The sequence below is a fragment of the Plectrocnemia conspersa genome, unplaced genomic scaffold, assembly GCF_051122295.1.
Source record: "Plectrocnemia conspersa isolate PC_06_02 unplaced genomic scaffold, ASM5112229v1 ptg000004l, whole genome shotgun sequence".
NCBI lineage: Eukaryota > Metazoa > Arthropoda > Insecta > Trichoptera > Polycentropodidae > Plectrocnemia > Plectrocnemia conspersa.
The window spans coordinates 15686878-15704605 of NW_028277168.1; the positions used below are offsets into that span (position 1 = coordinate 15686878).

Genomic DNA, 17728 nt, shown 5'->3' on the forward strand with positions numbered 1-17728 from the left:
CAATGTAAATCTTATTGTGAATAGTTAAAATATTGATATAACAAGGAAAATGGACCCGACAATAAAATATAGTTATAATAATCCTCCAAGTTTTAACCCTTTTAGTGCCAATTGAAATTAGGCGGTGTATGCTAAGAATGCCAAACATTTTGTTTTGCATATATTATATTGCAAAATAACCAAGTGCTCCTTTAGAATTTTCTTAATTACTTAAACATTTTTACTAAGTAATTATTTATTACGTTAAATTGCATGTAAACTTCTTGCTATTTGGCCATATATATTTTTAAAATTTTAATGTAAGTAATTTTAAAAATATAAATATGTATTCATTGACACTTGAGGGTTGCCAAGTAAAACAAAACTTCGACTCAAATCCAAGGTACTTGGACTATCCGAAGCGGAAGTTTCCCGGTTTTTTTTTATACAGTTAGCGTCTGAGAAGCTTAAATGCAGGATGGTACTATGTATGTAGAAAGAGGAAATAAAATATTTATACCCATTTAAGTGTTTCGCTGGTCCTTCAAGTCTTATATAACGTACCACTGCCTGATATTATTTAGAAGACACTATGCGATGGCTTTTTATGCCTGTATATGTAGATATTTTGGATACTCTGCTCTTTACATTGTGTTTTAGAGAAGTTAAGAACGCAGTTGTGTAATTAGCAGCTTCATCTTTGTCTTATATATTGTTAATTGGTTAAAATGAACGTGCTTTATTATATCTTGAATCGAGAAATTGATTTCATCGGATTTAACGGTGATTGCTGCAAGCATTACTCGTTTTAGGTATTAGAGCTATCGTTATTTAATATCCATCATAAAATGCTTTAATTTAAATATTATTTAGCTTCCTATTTTAATATTTGTATCTTAAAACGTTGCGTTGGTATACACATTTTTAGCAAACGTTCGGTAAAAATTATTAACTATAGTGTTTAACAGTTTGCATGCCATAAGGAACGTATTTTTGTATTTTTTTTGACAAATTATGAAATAATTTTTTTCGATACTTTTTGAGTACTTGTATAAAATAAATTTTATTTTGTTCCTATAATAAATAGAAGTTCACACAATTTTTTTTAATATATTTATATAAACATTAATATTATTTAGCTTCCTATTTTAATATTTGTATCTTAAAACGTTGCGTTGGTATACACATTTTTAGCAAACGTTCGGTAAAAATTATTAACTATAGTGTTTAACAGTTTGCATGCCATAAGGAACGTATTTTTGTATTTTTTTTGACAAATTATGAAATAATTTTTTTCGATACTAATTAATGTTTATATAAATATATTAAAAAAAATTGTGTGAACTTCTATTTATTATAGGAACAAAATAAAATTTATTTTATACAAGTACTCAAAAAGTATCGAAAAAAATTATTTCATAATTTGTCAAAAAAAATACAAAAATACGTTCCTTATGGCATGCAAACTGTTAAACACTATAGTTAATAATTTTTACCGAACGTTTGCTAAAAATGTGTATACCAACGCAACGTTTTAAGATACAAATATTAAAATAGGAAGCTAAATAATATTTAAATTAAAGCATTTTATGATGGATATTAAATAACGATAGCTCTAATACCTAAAACGAGTAATGCTTGCAGCAATCACCGTTAAATCCGATGAAATCAATTTCTCGATTCAAGATATAATAAAGCACGTTCATTTTAACCAATTAACAATATATAAGACAAAGATGAAGCTGCTAATTACACAACTGCGTTCTTAACTTCTCTAAAACACAATGTAAAGAGCAGAGTATCCAAAATATCTACATATACAGGCATAAAAAGCCATCGCATAGTGTCTTCTAAATAATATCAGGCAGTGGTACGTTATATAAGACTTGAAGGACCAGCGAAACACTTAAATGGGTATAAATATTTTATTTCCTCTTTCTACATACATAGTACCATCCTGCATTTAAGCTTCTCAGACGCTAACTGTATAAAAAAAACCGGGAAACTTCCGCTTCGGATAGTCCAAGTACCTTGGATTTGAGTCGAAGTTTTGTTTTACTTGGCAACCCTCAAGTGTCAATGAATACATATTTATATTTTTAAAATTACTTACATTAAAATTTTAAAAATATATATGGCCAAATAGCAAGAAGTTTACATGCAATTTAACGTAATAAATAATTACTTAGTAAAAATGTTTAAGTAATTAAGAAAATTCTAAAGGAGCACTTGGTTATTTTGTCAGTGCAATATTTTTATTATTATTTTTAAAACTATATGTACTAAAATAACTAGAAAAATAGTTAATGGTAAATTACTGTACTGCAGCACACCGTTTTTTTCTTTTAAAAAGCAATGTACATAAAGTAAAACTTATTATTCATCTACTACATCCGTGTTCAAATGTTGACATTTATCGGCATACCAATTACATTGCCTATTTACAGACATTTTTTTTTAAGTAATATTATAAGCAAATAATTTTCTTTTAAATTCAGGGCTAAACTGAAATTTTATTTATAAAATAAGTTTAAGAATCTATATTTGAGTCATCAAATTATTTTATTCAGATAAGGGAGAGGGGATAAATTCCTGGGCCCCGTTTTTCTTGATGGGTTCAACCCTAGAAAAATCATAGGAAGAATAAATTTATAAAAAAAAGTAAAAACCGACCTCAAATAATGGATCTGAACTACGCTACAGTTGCTTGAGATGTACCTACATGTATTTCAGGTGTAAGTCCTGTCAGCCCTTTTTATACACACAAGAAATAAAAGGAGCGGAACATTGCCTTCAAAAGCACCCACTTTATAGGTAGTACTTTCAAAATAAACATTATTATTCAAAGGGACATATTATAGTTTTTGATGTGGTTCCATTTGTGTTAAAATTTGGTTGCAAATTATTGTTGACTTTTTTGGTTTTTGCACGTTTAAAAAATATTAAACATGAGAGAAAATATTCAACAAATGTAAATTAGTAGTAAACTTAGGTATTCGATCTGAAAATTCAGAATCAAATACCTAAGGAAAAGGCAAAGAAATTATAAAAAATCAACAACAGCACTAGCTGAATTATATCAATTTAATATTTTTATATATTGTATTATCGGTAATTTGACAACTAGATTTAATACAATAAAATAAATTTTTAATACATTCAGTTTCATGTGCTTATTCTTAAAATAAAATCTAGAAAAAACAGTCTTGAATCTATCGGATAAAATCATACCGGAATATATTTTCACCAGTAGATATATATATTTTTACCAGTGAAAATATAAATTATCTTGCAGGTACTAGTAAAATAATATGATTTCAACTTTTTTATATGTAGTAATATATTCACAATAAACAAAACTAATTATCAGGTAATTCACAATTTCATTATATATATATATATATATATATATATATATATATATATATATATATATATATATATATATATATACACACATATATATATATATATATATATATATATATATATATATATATATATATATATATATATATATATATATATATATATATATATATATATATATATATATATATATATATATATATATATATATATATATATATATATATATATATATATATATATATATATATATATGTACTTAGAGTTTGTAATTTAAAAAATACTATTGCGTGTGTATGTACAAATATGATGATGAGAAATATAATAGTCAAATAACCGTTTTAATAGATTGAATTACTGTTTTATTGATTAAGTATTTTATATAATTAATTATTAAGTACCGGTTTGTCGATAATTTTTGTTGTTACCGGTGCAATAACTTTTATACATAACTGCTAGAATTAAACGAAGTTAATTTAATCTCCACTTTTTAGACATAAAAACAGTATTGAGTATTGATTTAATAATTTATACAAATTTGAAATATAAATAAGCATTTAACTGTCATAATATCAAAATTGGTTTAACTTACCCGAACGCACTCGCATTTGATGCAATACATGACTCCAAACGGAGGTCCAAGATCGGCAAACCACGTGGACCCCAACTCTCTTGCTTGACCACCAAACGTGCATTCTGAAAGTGAAATATTGTACAATTTAGCGACACGAAACAAAAATACAAAACGTCGACTATAAAAAGCGGCTTTGTGTGGCGAGGGCATCGGTCTTTTTTCAAAGCGCTTGTTTTGATAGCTGTCTCGAAACGGATTATGGAGACGAGTTTCTGAGTGTTTACTGGCATCTAACAGATGAAACACAACTGCGGTGACCCACCGTACTGATTTCAAAGAGAATTTTTAAAACTGAAAGAAAAATGCTTTATTTAGAAAATCAGTCTCAGTGAAATCGAGAAATTATTTTAAATAATAACGAGAATATTTGTTTGAATAACTTAGAAACAAATCTAAATGTACATGTGAGACGCCCAGTAGTTTGACACTTAATTTCGTACTATTAATCTCGTAAGGATGAAATTATAACAAATAAATTTTAAAACATTATCTTAAAAAAACGCCTAACTGATAAAATTTTACATTAAACCCGCCAATAAGGTTAGAAAAACGAGTCTAGGAATAATTTTCATTATTTTCAAATACTTTTACCTGAATAGTTGGATAATGAGGTGAGCGATTTTTTTAAAAGTAAAGAAAAAAATCAGTATTGTAAATAGATAATGCTCCCATCAAAATTAAAGCATAATAATATATGATTGATGGTATTATGGTTGCAAAATTTTTACCACCTAGCTTTACCGTGCGTATCTTCTAATAGCTCTTGCTTAAGAAGATGATGGCTTGATAATATAATGAATATTATTTCTTTGAAAAATTTATATTTATAAGTTATTGAGAGATTCTTAAAACGAACAAGAATCACAAATTTTCCTATTAAATAAATAAAATAAAAATCTGCATTGTAAATATATTATACATATTAAAAAAACCAAAAAAAAATCTATATTTTGAATTACCCGTGTATTTCAATTATCTGATTAAAATAAATAATCATGTCTGGGTCAAACAAAAAAATTACAGACAGTTCGCGTGCCGTTTCCCGCTTTGGTGTCAAAAGAAAAACTTCATTCACATCAAACAGCACCGAAATTGAATTAAATCTGTTCCCAAGGATGTGCACGTCAGACGTTTGATGGATGTAAAGGAAGCGGGCGGCAAAGTGTGTCAGATTATCTAGTGATTTTTAATTAGCGCCTAAATCGTGCGTCCAGGAAGCTAATTTTTTTCATCTTCACGGCGCGAGATAATGGCGATAATGGTGATGCGGAAGGTAGGTAGGTGGTAGGTGTCGGCGGCTCAACATGTGTATATATCTTTATTGGTCCCCATAAATTAATCATATCGATAAAATCTGACCGGATTTCATAGCGGCGGCCAAATGCAGCTCTCGCGCCGCGCCGGTGTCGTGTCGCGCTGATTGGATTTTTCGCCGTTCGGTCACGACTTCTCTACTACAACTACTACTAATACTATACTAGTCGGAGAGAAATTATCCTTCCCTGAATAGCACATCATAATTTTCTATTACACAATATTCACATGCCACTGAAAATAGGTATCTGTCGATAAGTAGATTTATTTACCGCCCCTTAACAATATAAGACAAGAAAAATAAATTCACTTTTTTCTGATTTATACGTATTTCCTTGTAATAATTCATATACAATATTAATTTACAATTTATTTTATTGTTTATTACAAATATAAACAAATATAAATTTATCTTATATCAAAACCAAACACCTTAAAACCACAAGAGTAACATAGTAAAAAATACCTTGTATTAAGATTACACTACGACCTAATTATCTTCGCTACTATTATATTTTAATACTCAAGATTGATTATCTAATACATACTTATAATAATAAATTAAAAAATATAACGTTCATTTGATAATCAATATAGCGCGCCGTCAAAACACGCTGATGGTACGGGGGTGTAATTTTTAGCGCGATCACAATACTCCCATTATAAGTACTGCTTGCTATATATAGTCGGGAGACAAAAATGCGGTATGACCTACACAAGACGTGTGTATATACGGTATGTATCATCTTTGACGGGTATTGTACTGAAGCGACGCTACGAATCAAATACTGGAATGTCAGCAGAAAGCAACGTTCGCTCCTTTTGCGAGTACATACATATTACATACATAGTATATAAAAAAACGTAGATATTGCATAAATATACTACATCGATCTTTCATTTTGCCGGCATAGTTCAAAAAAGAGACTCAGCACGTACAGAGCTGAGGAATTATTATGTTGGATAGCTCTAAGTCTCTTTAAAATGATTGATTTCAGTCTTTAAAATGCGCCAGATTCAATTTATTTATTTTTAAATTAAATTTTAGGTCACCAATTAGAAGTATAATTTTTGAATAAGTCTGAAAAACTGGAAAACAGAACGCGAAATTGCATATAAATTTATTTTTTATACACATTTATTTTATTAAAATGATTAAAAATAAATTTTAGCATCAAAAATATTACAAAAAAAATAAGTAGCTATGACTATATTAGATGTTTAAGAAATATTCAGAAATAATTCTTAGGATTAGCTTATTATTGAACACTACTGTATAAAATTCAGGTAAAAATAATAAATTATGTAGGAATGCTATTTTTATTTTTCCCATTCGCAAATTGTGCATAATAATAATTGAAGCGATCTTTAAGGTTTGAGAACCCTAGGGGTTTGTGGCACTCAGCCAGTGAGACGCTTGGTGGAATATAGTTGGAGTTTTATTTGCTTATATTCTAATTGCGACAGACGATAAATGGCAATATGCTTTCTCCGAGCCATGGTGGAAAAGCTGGCGCAGGGAAGATGTCCGTGGGAGGTCCTCAAAAGTATTGTAGGTGAAGTGGCTGCGACAGTATAGCGGAAGATGATCCCTCTCTCGGGGCGTGAGCGCCTATGACAATATGTTGTCCGTGGGCGGCGGGCATCTCTTCGGGTCTCTAGTGTTTGAGTGGCTTCTTGTGACTGCCCTATCCTCATCGGAGTCCAGGCTTAAGTATCCAAGGCTGCAAAGCTAGCTGACAAATCACAATCACACAACGATCATCCAGAACAGCGAAATAGGTGTGTAAACAATGTGTAAAAATTTCAGCCAAAAGAAACTCTCACTGAAATAAATTATATATTCAGCCCATTATGGCGTCCATTCGATATACATATCGACTTTACTTCGAACTATATTTTAAACTGCTTTTTAACATTTTTTGGAACAACAAGAATTTTAAATCGCGCTAGTTGATATTTCAGTATTTTTTTTTATTAAATGTGAAATTATTAATATATTACAATATTCATTCTAAAATCGAAGTCTTATGTATTTTTTTATAAAAACACTAGTACGTCTTTAGCTGTACCGTCAGTGGCGTAAGGCAATGAATAACACATGAAAACTTGAGTTCAAATCCGACACATACTTAAATATTTTTATGTTTTTATCGTGTCTAACAGATCGAAATTTGTAATTATTAAAATAATAATGTCAATCGATTTTAACAGATTTGGCTATTTTCGTATAATTAAAATGGTCTTAACATTAAAAAAAACATATGTTTTCTAAGTACTTCATATTACTTAACTTTCCGAAAAATTAGATTAGTTTTTTTACGATTTTGCGAAAGAAAAATGCAAAATTTAGTTTTAAATTCTGCCACTAATTACGATTTTAACTTAATATAAGAGCGGAAATTCTGTAACATATATAACAATCAATGCATTTTTAGATAGCTAATAATACTAGCGAAATTCGGGATAGCAAATCAAAAATATTTCATTTATAAAATTAATAAAATTTATTTACATTTTTTATAAAATAATTATTTTGTGTATAAATTAAAAAATAGACATTCAGCCTTGAACTTAGAACAACAATGGTATTACATAATACCTTGTATGTATTGTAAATAGTGACAATGTTAAAACGTTTTGCTTGAACGTAAATACATTCGCATTGTTTCTTGAAATGTATTGATTACGTAGGCATTCATTTTCACTTTTCGATTTTCTCGAGAATTTATATTTCTCGAAAAGAAACACAATTTAAGGTAGATTTAAAATTTCATATTATCACTTTTTAGTCGATATTCTTGGCAAAAATGCTACATATCTCATTAGCTCACAATTCACGCTTATAAATAATAACGTAATCTACACAAAAAAATAATCATAAAATACGTATTTATCCATTCTCACACAATATCTTTTATTTTATTAGACATTTTGTGCGCGATCATAGTAAAAAATACAAAAACACAAAAATACTACACAAATCTCTCGCCAAAGTCGGCTCTTTGCATTTATATGTAATATATTATGTGATATATATTTATAAACACGAATGCTAGCATATATATGCAAATCCGTATCACAATAGCAATCACTCGAGACTTGATTTACTACCCGCTCGTAAGAACATCAACGGGACAAAAGCTTTCGCATGATATATGTTCGCATTGACGTTGCGGATTTAGCACGCGCGCGAGCAAAATCAAAACCAGATTAATCCCATATTGATTTGCTAATCTACTAAACTTATGTGAACATGTACGGAGTTCAAGTGTAACTAAAAATTCGATTAGTAAATGGTATTGGGTAACAGAACTGTTAATAGTTACACTCAATGAAGCTATATTGCAGAAAGTTGAACATGTAATAATTAATCAATCGATTGATAAAACTCGGGTGAAATTATAAAATTTGTGTTTATTAGAATCTGCATTCATTAAGATCGTCACAATTATTGTGATTTGAAGCTCACTATAATGCGGGTAGTCAGATATCGCCACTCGTTATACTAGATGTTTTTTCTTCACTAGAAATTTATGCAAACAGTTGCTTACAATTAAAATCAAGAAGGCATTGTTTTTTATTAAACTGAGAGGCTCGCTTGATTCTTAGTAGCAATTACACTGATTATATTAAGGCAAAAGAGCATAGTACATAACTAGGCATTCTGTTTTCTCGATTTTTTTTATATTATCGAGGTATTTTAATAAATAAAAAATATATCTAATATATAGTGTATGGAGAAAACAAACTTTAATAAGATGGTTTGTTACAATGGACGCAGAGGATCAGAACAGATCGATTTACTATGATTGATTTACAAGGTTACTTCGATTTACAAGGTAATTTCGGGCTCCCGTATTTATACTTGAATCATGAAGAAAATTGCATATTTTGAACAAGATAAAGATAAAAGATCGTTTATCGAAAAAAAGAGATTAAAGTTTATCGAGAGACAAATTTTGAGGCGTAACTCTGTTGAAAGCCTCTACACATTTTTGCAATCTGTCGATTTTTACGCAGATTGGTTAATTCTTATCTAATTATTAATGTAATTTTAGATTACCAAAGCAAAGATGAGGGATATTAAATTAGTTGAGAAAATCATGAACATTTTTTGCCATTTAATTACTTTAAAAAGCTTCCAAGAAAGCATGCATATTTTCAAACATCTGGCAATGGCTTTCTTATGCAGCGATTATAAAACAATAATTAAAGAGTTTCTTCTATTCAATCTTTTATAAAATACTATTCGTTTGTTTCGTACTTTTTTACTCAAATATTAATACAATTGTAATCCCATATTAATTTTCATGAAATTTGCCTGAAATATTACCGAATTCGTTGCCCCGTTTCCGCGAATGTTCCCAAGCGTGGGCAGGTCACAAGCGTGAGTGTATGCAGATGTCGGGTTCAATGCCGAAGGTGTGACAATGCTCAACACATTCTAACAAAAGGCGGCTAATGGCTGCTAAACAATAACAAAAAAACTTACGAGGTCAATTATAGAAAAGCGACTTCGGAATCAAATCTTTATGAGTATTGGGTTTCGATCGATTAAAAAACAATGTTTAATTAGTATTACATACCAGACTGCTCGAGATCATCAGAAAAGATTTGATTAAGCTTCAAAAGTGTCACTTTAACATTCAGATCAATAAGCAAAATCATGTTAAAAATTTAGCATCGATTGCTATCGATCGTGCTCCAATGGTGAAACGTGTGTCGGGGCGCAGTCGTGAACGAAATCACACGATGAAACAATGCGCATTTTCTTTTGTATGATAAATGAGAAATCGTGCCACGAGTTTATATTATATTAAAAATAATACAAAGACTTACTATAATCTGATGGCAAAAAGTGACGAATCTAAATCAATAAAATGTATAACAATTTTGATCTTTTTTTAATAAAAATATAAATAATAACTCATTTTTATCATAACTGAAATAAGCATTATAATGAGTTATATAACTAATTTGATATTTATATATTAAGAAACATGTCTTAATAATGCATCTCTTCCAATAAAATTGGATGGATCTGAGCTCCGTCATATGTTTACTCAATTTAATCTTGCAATTAATATATTCATCTAAGTATTTGACATTCAAATATATACATTACATGAGAAAATAACTACGTCTGAATGCCAAAAAGTGTCTAAAGCGTTTTACTGGAAATATATATATATACTGCTCTAATGTATAGCAACTATAGTCTTGGAAACTTTGAATGTCCAGTAATGAAAACGAGGCCTTACAATAGCAAAAGAAGGATCGATCGTGTACACACGACCATGAAACATAAAAAGTGTACAAAAGGTACTCGTATGACAACCCTAACACGTGTGTACTGTACTGTGTACCGACGCGCACGCACCGCATTAATTCACGGCGAGAATTAGCATTGTTAATAATGGCCGGGCTCTTGACACTGACGCATATTAAAACGGCATTCCATTGGCAGCCTTTTCTGGACCGACATTCCCGGGCCTGCAGACAATCGTAGGCTTCAATTATTCTAATGCGTATCTCTCGATAACAAAGACAAGCCGTGTATCGATAGGCCAATTGCAGGGTCCGTGGCGCCGAGACCTTTAAGCTTTCGACAATGGCTCTCAATTATCGTTCTCGCACGCCTCCGACAACGTCAGAGTTGAAGGTTAGACGTCCCACGGACTCATGAAGAGGTTGTGATGATCGAGTATTCTCCTTCATTTTTTATGCTAAAGACTTTACGGAGGGAGTGAATTGGATTCGTAACATTTTCATACTTATGATTTTTGTCCAGGTGTGAGCCGAGGTATTTTACACGAGATTTCCATTCTATATTACTGATCCTATTTACTTCGGAGTGTCTATATTTATTAAATATAATTAATTAGTTTTCATTCTAATTGATTTATATTTAATTCTCTTGAAATAAACTAATTAATTATGTGTGTATATAATACATGTAATCATAAAATATATTTTACCGAAAATGTTTTAAATTTATATTTTTAATATCTATTGATTGCATTTAATAAATGTAAATTGTATAATTTCATATTATTTTCAACTATGTAGTTTATTTAAAATCATTGAATTACAAGTAATACTACAATAGTTTTAATTTCTTTTCGAAATCCTATTCTTTCAACAGAGCTATGTTTTATCAGTTCATTACCATATGCCATTTTTTTTTTGCTCTCGGTAAGAAAGGAGTTGTCAAATTTTCTTGAGACGCTTTTTAATATAGCTTGATATTTTGGATAATTAAGAGTTTTATAGCATATTGTATAGCATTGAAAACCCAGATCATTTTAATCGTAATTAAAGTTTTCTCGGTCAGCATTTTTTTAACATTTTAAATTTTCCATTAATATTCATAGATATTTAAGAAATAGCACTTGCCTCAGTCTCTTCAGAATCCAATACATCTGTTTCCATGTTATAAATAATCTTGTTCACGATCAATCAAGTGTTACTGGATTGTGCTATTCCATTTATAGCATCATGTCATCACTTTATTTTCAAAAAAATCTCTCTCATCACAATATTTTTTAATCATAAATGATCTAGGTTTATTATTTTTCCAATCACCAAAAATTTTATTTTATGAGTGATATGTTAATAGGTCCTTAATACTGTTTCTTAAATATTTTATATTACTAAACTGAGAACATTTTGCACACGAAATAAAAAAAAAATGAAAATGAATAAACAGACTTTGGTGAAAACACAGAATCAGAAAATGTATTGTAGTCGGAAAATGCTTCGTAACATCCCCGGTAATGAATGAGTCGATTTGGGGTTAAGCCAATAGATACCGACGGGATCCGGTTCAGGGAGCCATTGTTGTCGGAAAATTTATGTACTCGACCCAAAAAAATGCATATTTATTTCAGTAGCTTTTCTATTGTCACGCCTCTCGGACCGCTTGCCCGTGGTCATGGTCGTCCTCTATGTTTCTGCTTGCGCGGTCTCTGTCCGATTTCTGAAATTGGGGTGGTGACTTGCCGATTTAGAGTTGATTGAACTCGAATCCCGATCGGGGTATTCTTCGTGTCAAGATATAATATGAAGTCATCGGTTATTTTTAAATACATTTTAATAACGCGCCGGCGCCAACGGGGCGGATCGGAAGAGTATCGAAATAGACCTACGGCATATAAAACGAGAGCTTAACGTCCTGATTATCGGCGTGTGTTGAAAAGTGCGCGAAAAGTCAAATTTTCGCGGCGATAATTGCAGTGAAGAAGAATTTCACACCGTTAATATTTTGTTCGACTAGGCATCTGCTTTGATTTACGACCCGTAAACTTAACGCCGAGTAGGAATTTCGCGAATTCTTAAAGTTAAATAATAACACATTTGTATTAAAGACACAAAGTATTTTATTTTAAAATTCACTTTTAATACATTTGATATATTTTTAAACATGGACCTCAAAATGCATTTGGTGAACCTGGAAATAAGCTTCTCGATTCCAGCTTTATTAAAGTTACTTAGCTGCTCTTTTTCCGATAGCTTTAAGTTTAGTAACAGTTTTATTAATAACAGTTATATAATAATTTTTGTCTGATGACCAGTTTATCTTTTCAAAGCGTTATGGATATAAATATAAACAAATCGGCAGTGAATTTTAGCTGCAGTATTTCCATTCGCACATAAGAAATGAATAAACTTGAAAGGATTAGCAATTAACAAAGTCATTTTGAGCTTTGCTATGTGTAAAAACTAGTAAGCCCTGGCAAAAACAACATTTATGCTACGCAGTAAGAAAAACGCTTTCACTCACAAAACTACATTGTGGAGTTAATTATGAAGAGTAATCTTCAATATACAGAAAAATCAAGACATCGATCAAAGATAGTAATTTTTAATTCAGTACAGATTTATTTATACAAACTCACCCTTATGCAATATCGCAACTAAACTGCTAAACCTTTCTATGCTACAAAATCATCACAGCCTTCTAAAAATAATTCTATTGAAAAGTATATATTATTAAATCATTTATAATACTTCACAAATCATTTTTCAATTAAGAATTAAGGTATGTTAAAAATAAAATATTTGATAGGTAATGTTGTAAGTCACAATAGTAGTAAATATTTTTTAAATTTTATTGTGTATAAGTGTTATGAAAACTTGCTTCAGTAGCACTTTATGCTGAACACGTTTACATAAAAATATGCTATTACCTTTGTATAATTTACTGCGCATTGCGAATAAACATGTTACACATGTATATGGATATAAGTAAATATTATTACGAAGTATTAATTTCCTTGTGCGCGAATCAAGGAATGCCTAACTGGCGATGCACTTCAAAAACCACTCCGAAGCCGCTCATGACCATAAATCCAATGCGACATTCTTCACAACGCCAATAATTGAAGGCAGAGGACAATCGCGACATGACAATCGCCGATTATGGATAGGGTGGGCATGTCGAATGAAATCCGTGACATTCCGTAAATTTTGTCAATATATCGAAGAGTAATAACTTTAAAAAATGTGACGGCTGGAAAAAAAACTATCTTCACGCATTCCTTTCTGAGAGAAGAGCGGTGATTTCTAATTGCTGGATCTGATGTACGCTGCCGAGAGCGCAGTGTCCCATGGGATTTGTACACATCTGGTTGATATTGTTATAAATGGACATCGTTCACAGGTGCTCTATCGTCATTGATTAATGCATCCATAGAGAGAGTGTGCAGCTTTTTGCTTCGGTATTATTCTGCGGTCACGTCTTCCCGCGGGATTCGATCCTGAGATATTAACGACAGCACGTGCACGCACCAGATTGCAAGATGATGCTGCACAAGAGAGAAATACGATGCAATTTACCAACATCGCCGGATGTTTCAAATGCAAAAAGAATATAAACAGCAAAACCGATTGTGTTGACGGTGCAACATCGGCGGCAATAACGCAGTTCGTTGATCTCCAGACCTACATTTTGCTGTGTATTATCGGAACGTGTGGCGAATTTATGTGGATGGTAAACATTAAACAAATCCAAAATATGCGCTTCGATCGAGAGCTTAAAACAAAACAAGCACGATAACTGGAACGTAAGCAAACGCGTACTAAACGGAATTGCTCAGAGTCGTATTTTAATTCTATCATAAATTCGTGAGTAAAACTTTGACTTTTAATATTTTAATACGAAAACTTCAAATATATCAAATTAATAGTCGTTTTCGTATATTAAATTAGTATTTTATTGAATCCTCACGCTCGTTAATAATGACATAAACCAAGCGACAGTAAAAGTAAAAAACTCGTGTCCAATTAATTAAATCCTGCAGCAAGCCAATAAAGATACAACGAAAGGCCATCCATCAAGAATGTTTTGTATGTAAAAGGAAATAAGTAGATACACAACGAACAAACCACTTAAAATAACTACAACACGCATTTTTATTAGATACGCATTCACATTTAGATTTTATTTTAAAATGATAATTTTTTACTATTTTATAATTTTGGTTGATATGCTTCATTAAAAAAACAAAAATACACCCAATGATTTGAGGATCTAAGAGAGACAATCTAAGACTATATTTTTATTTCAATACTTTCACATTAGATCACAAATGGTATATGACAAAAATCCATCACGGGTGCTGCGATGTTGGCAGGTGCATTACAATGATGAAGCAGCTTTAATTACTGAACAGTCAACGATGTTTGCCATTTAAATATACTATTGAGTGATAACTGAGCGTTATTATTTTATACAAAATTCGTTTTAATTTAAAATAATAATTATTAACATATAGTTCGGATTCCACAAAAATCACTCGACAACACATCAACCTAATAGTTTAATGGATCATATGTCCTCTAATTTTTTTATGAAAAAGAGTACGGGTCCTTTAATGTTAGATGTTAAAAAACCTTTCTACACAGTATGACATGACGATTTGAGTCATAAAATATACAAATACAAAACTCATGACTATCTGCTACGTATAAATCGCTTAAACCTAAAAAGTAAAAGGTATGTTGTTTCTCTAAATAATACAACTAACACCCCATGGAAGTTTGCTTGGGCCGTTGCTATTTATCTTGTATACGAACTATATTTTAAAAAATACGCGTTTATCTATGAACTATTATGAAATGCATATTTTAACGAGTGCTTATGGCTTTACACTAATCTCTAATAAATTACAAAAATCTTAAGTAAATAATTTGGCATTTAAAAAAATATTTTATAAAAATTGTTATTCAATGAACAATTAATTAACATATGCTTGCCTGGTGTGCTAAAACTATTTTTTTCATTCGTTTATTAAAAATAAAGCTATAAAAATAAATCGAAAATACCAATAATTAAAAAACACTATCATATTCATACCAGAAAATATTTTTAAAATACTTCGCAAAACTACACTAACCCACTAATCTCGTGTATCAGTGACTTAAAACAAACAGTGATAAAAACAACCTTAAATTTAAATTCACAAAAGCCAAACCACATATTACTTCAGAGACTTATGACAACATATCAATGGTTCCAAATATTTAGTGAAATCTAATCAAAATTTTATTTAATTTATTCTTTTTTCCTATATTTTTCCTTTTCTTTTGCTTAAATTGTATTTTTTTATCTAATGTACATGAAAATGTTATAAACAAGTAACATGTATACTACATATAATTAGTATGTTTGTATAAACATTTATATATATATAGTTGAAATAAATGTATTTAAAACAAAATGAAAATCTGCATAAAGAAGAAAATTTTGCAACTGCTATATTTATGTATTAAATAAATAATGTAACTAACGTCAATTAAATAAACTAATTAAAAATAATATGACATTTTTTTCCGTTAATTTTTTTAAGTACAAAATCATAAACTAAGAACTTCTTACTAATCAAATTTTATTGTGGCACTAACTAAAATACTCACAGAAAAAATAGGACTTATATTGCTATACATATGTAGATATTATTAGAATGTTTCAATTTGAATGATGATAAACTTAATAAGTCTACTCGCCTTGCGAGGTTGTCTTCTCTAATTTATACAATACGACAATATATAATTGTTCTTAAATAATAATCATTGCTATCCTTATTTGGAATTTTAAAAACGAGTCGACCATCGGACCATACGGGAATGTGAAAAAGTTGTGCAATAAATCAAGCGGTATAAACTCTTAACTAAAGACTCAATCATCTTTATAAATTTTACAAAAACATACTTATTTAAGCTCTAAATTACAACCACTATAATAAGTCATTTCAAGATATGTGTCTAATATTAGACAAATTAACATATAAATCATTATCAATGCTTATAGAGATTACGTCGATGATACATGACGGATATGCATCCTCATACGCAAAGATTGTTGTTGGAAGTTGAACTTTGCCGGAAGTCCGTCGCGACCGTTCAATCTGTGGTCCGCTGGGAACGCAAACGGGAACCTTCCGGTTTTTATTAACGGTCACACTGGTCCAATTATGTATGTTATTATAATAATAATAAAACACGAGCCGCCGCTGACACTTCCCTTTTAGCACCAATCATCAGTCGAGTGCCCCCCTTGACGGTAAAAATTAACGAAATATTTTTAAATGCACCACCGTAGAGATTTACTGATCGTATGAAGTATGATTTGGCTAACTACTCTTGCTTACTCTAATATGCAAGCCTAATCTCACCAATTCTAAATATAAAATCATTTAAATACTGCAACTGTAAGCAAACTTTTTGCTTAGAGATATGAAAATAAACATGCTAAAATACAGATAAAAATATTATATAATTAACCAAACAGATGTTTGTCTTTCCTGTAAATTTTAATTGAGGGCTAGCTTACTTAAACTTAAGGCCTTTCGTTGTATATATTATATGTACATATGATATTTGAAACAAATTATTTAATACTGTCGCGTTAATTATTAATTAAATAGACTTTTTTAGAAATCAATACTATCCATTTTTGTTTTTTATCATTTACATTAAAATAAAATCCGGGAGAATTCGTCGATAAATATGCAGTAAAATCAACTTTCTCTTAATGTTTTTAGCTATCCATTACATTCAAATGATGTATTACTATATTATTATCATACTTTTATCAAAAACCGCTTATACGCCTATACCATTTAGTGACAAGTGTTTGATTTTTTCAAGACATAATTCAATTGAGCAAACGTTCTTTTTCCAAAGCAAGAGCAAGTAATGAGTTCAAAATGTTCCAGATGCCGGTTTTCAAAGATCAATGCTTTTCTTGTTCTGGAGCAACAGTGCGACACAAAAACACATGCGGCATCCTTTCTACCAAAGAACATTTCAAAGATCCTCATCCAATGCAATTTTCGGACTTGCGCATAATGTACACGCGATTTATTATTTCACTCTCGCTAATGACATTTAGAACAACGTTCCTGATGTTCCTGATGGCAATGACTT

General features: G+C 30.3%; 1 protein-coding gene across 1 annotated transcript in view; it reads right to left on the reverse strand.

The window, feature by feature from the left end:
- sog (chordin short gastrulation) overlaps positions 1–17728 on the reverse strand; it is a 136222-nt gene that overhangs the window by 57232 nt on the left and 61262 nt on the right. Inside the window, exon 3 of the mRNA XM_088184603.1 lies at positions 3941–4044. Within this exon, the coding sequence (XP_088040729.1) occupies positions 3941–4044 (104 nt within the window). The remainder of the gene's footprint in view (positions 1–3940; positions 4045–17728) is intronic.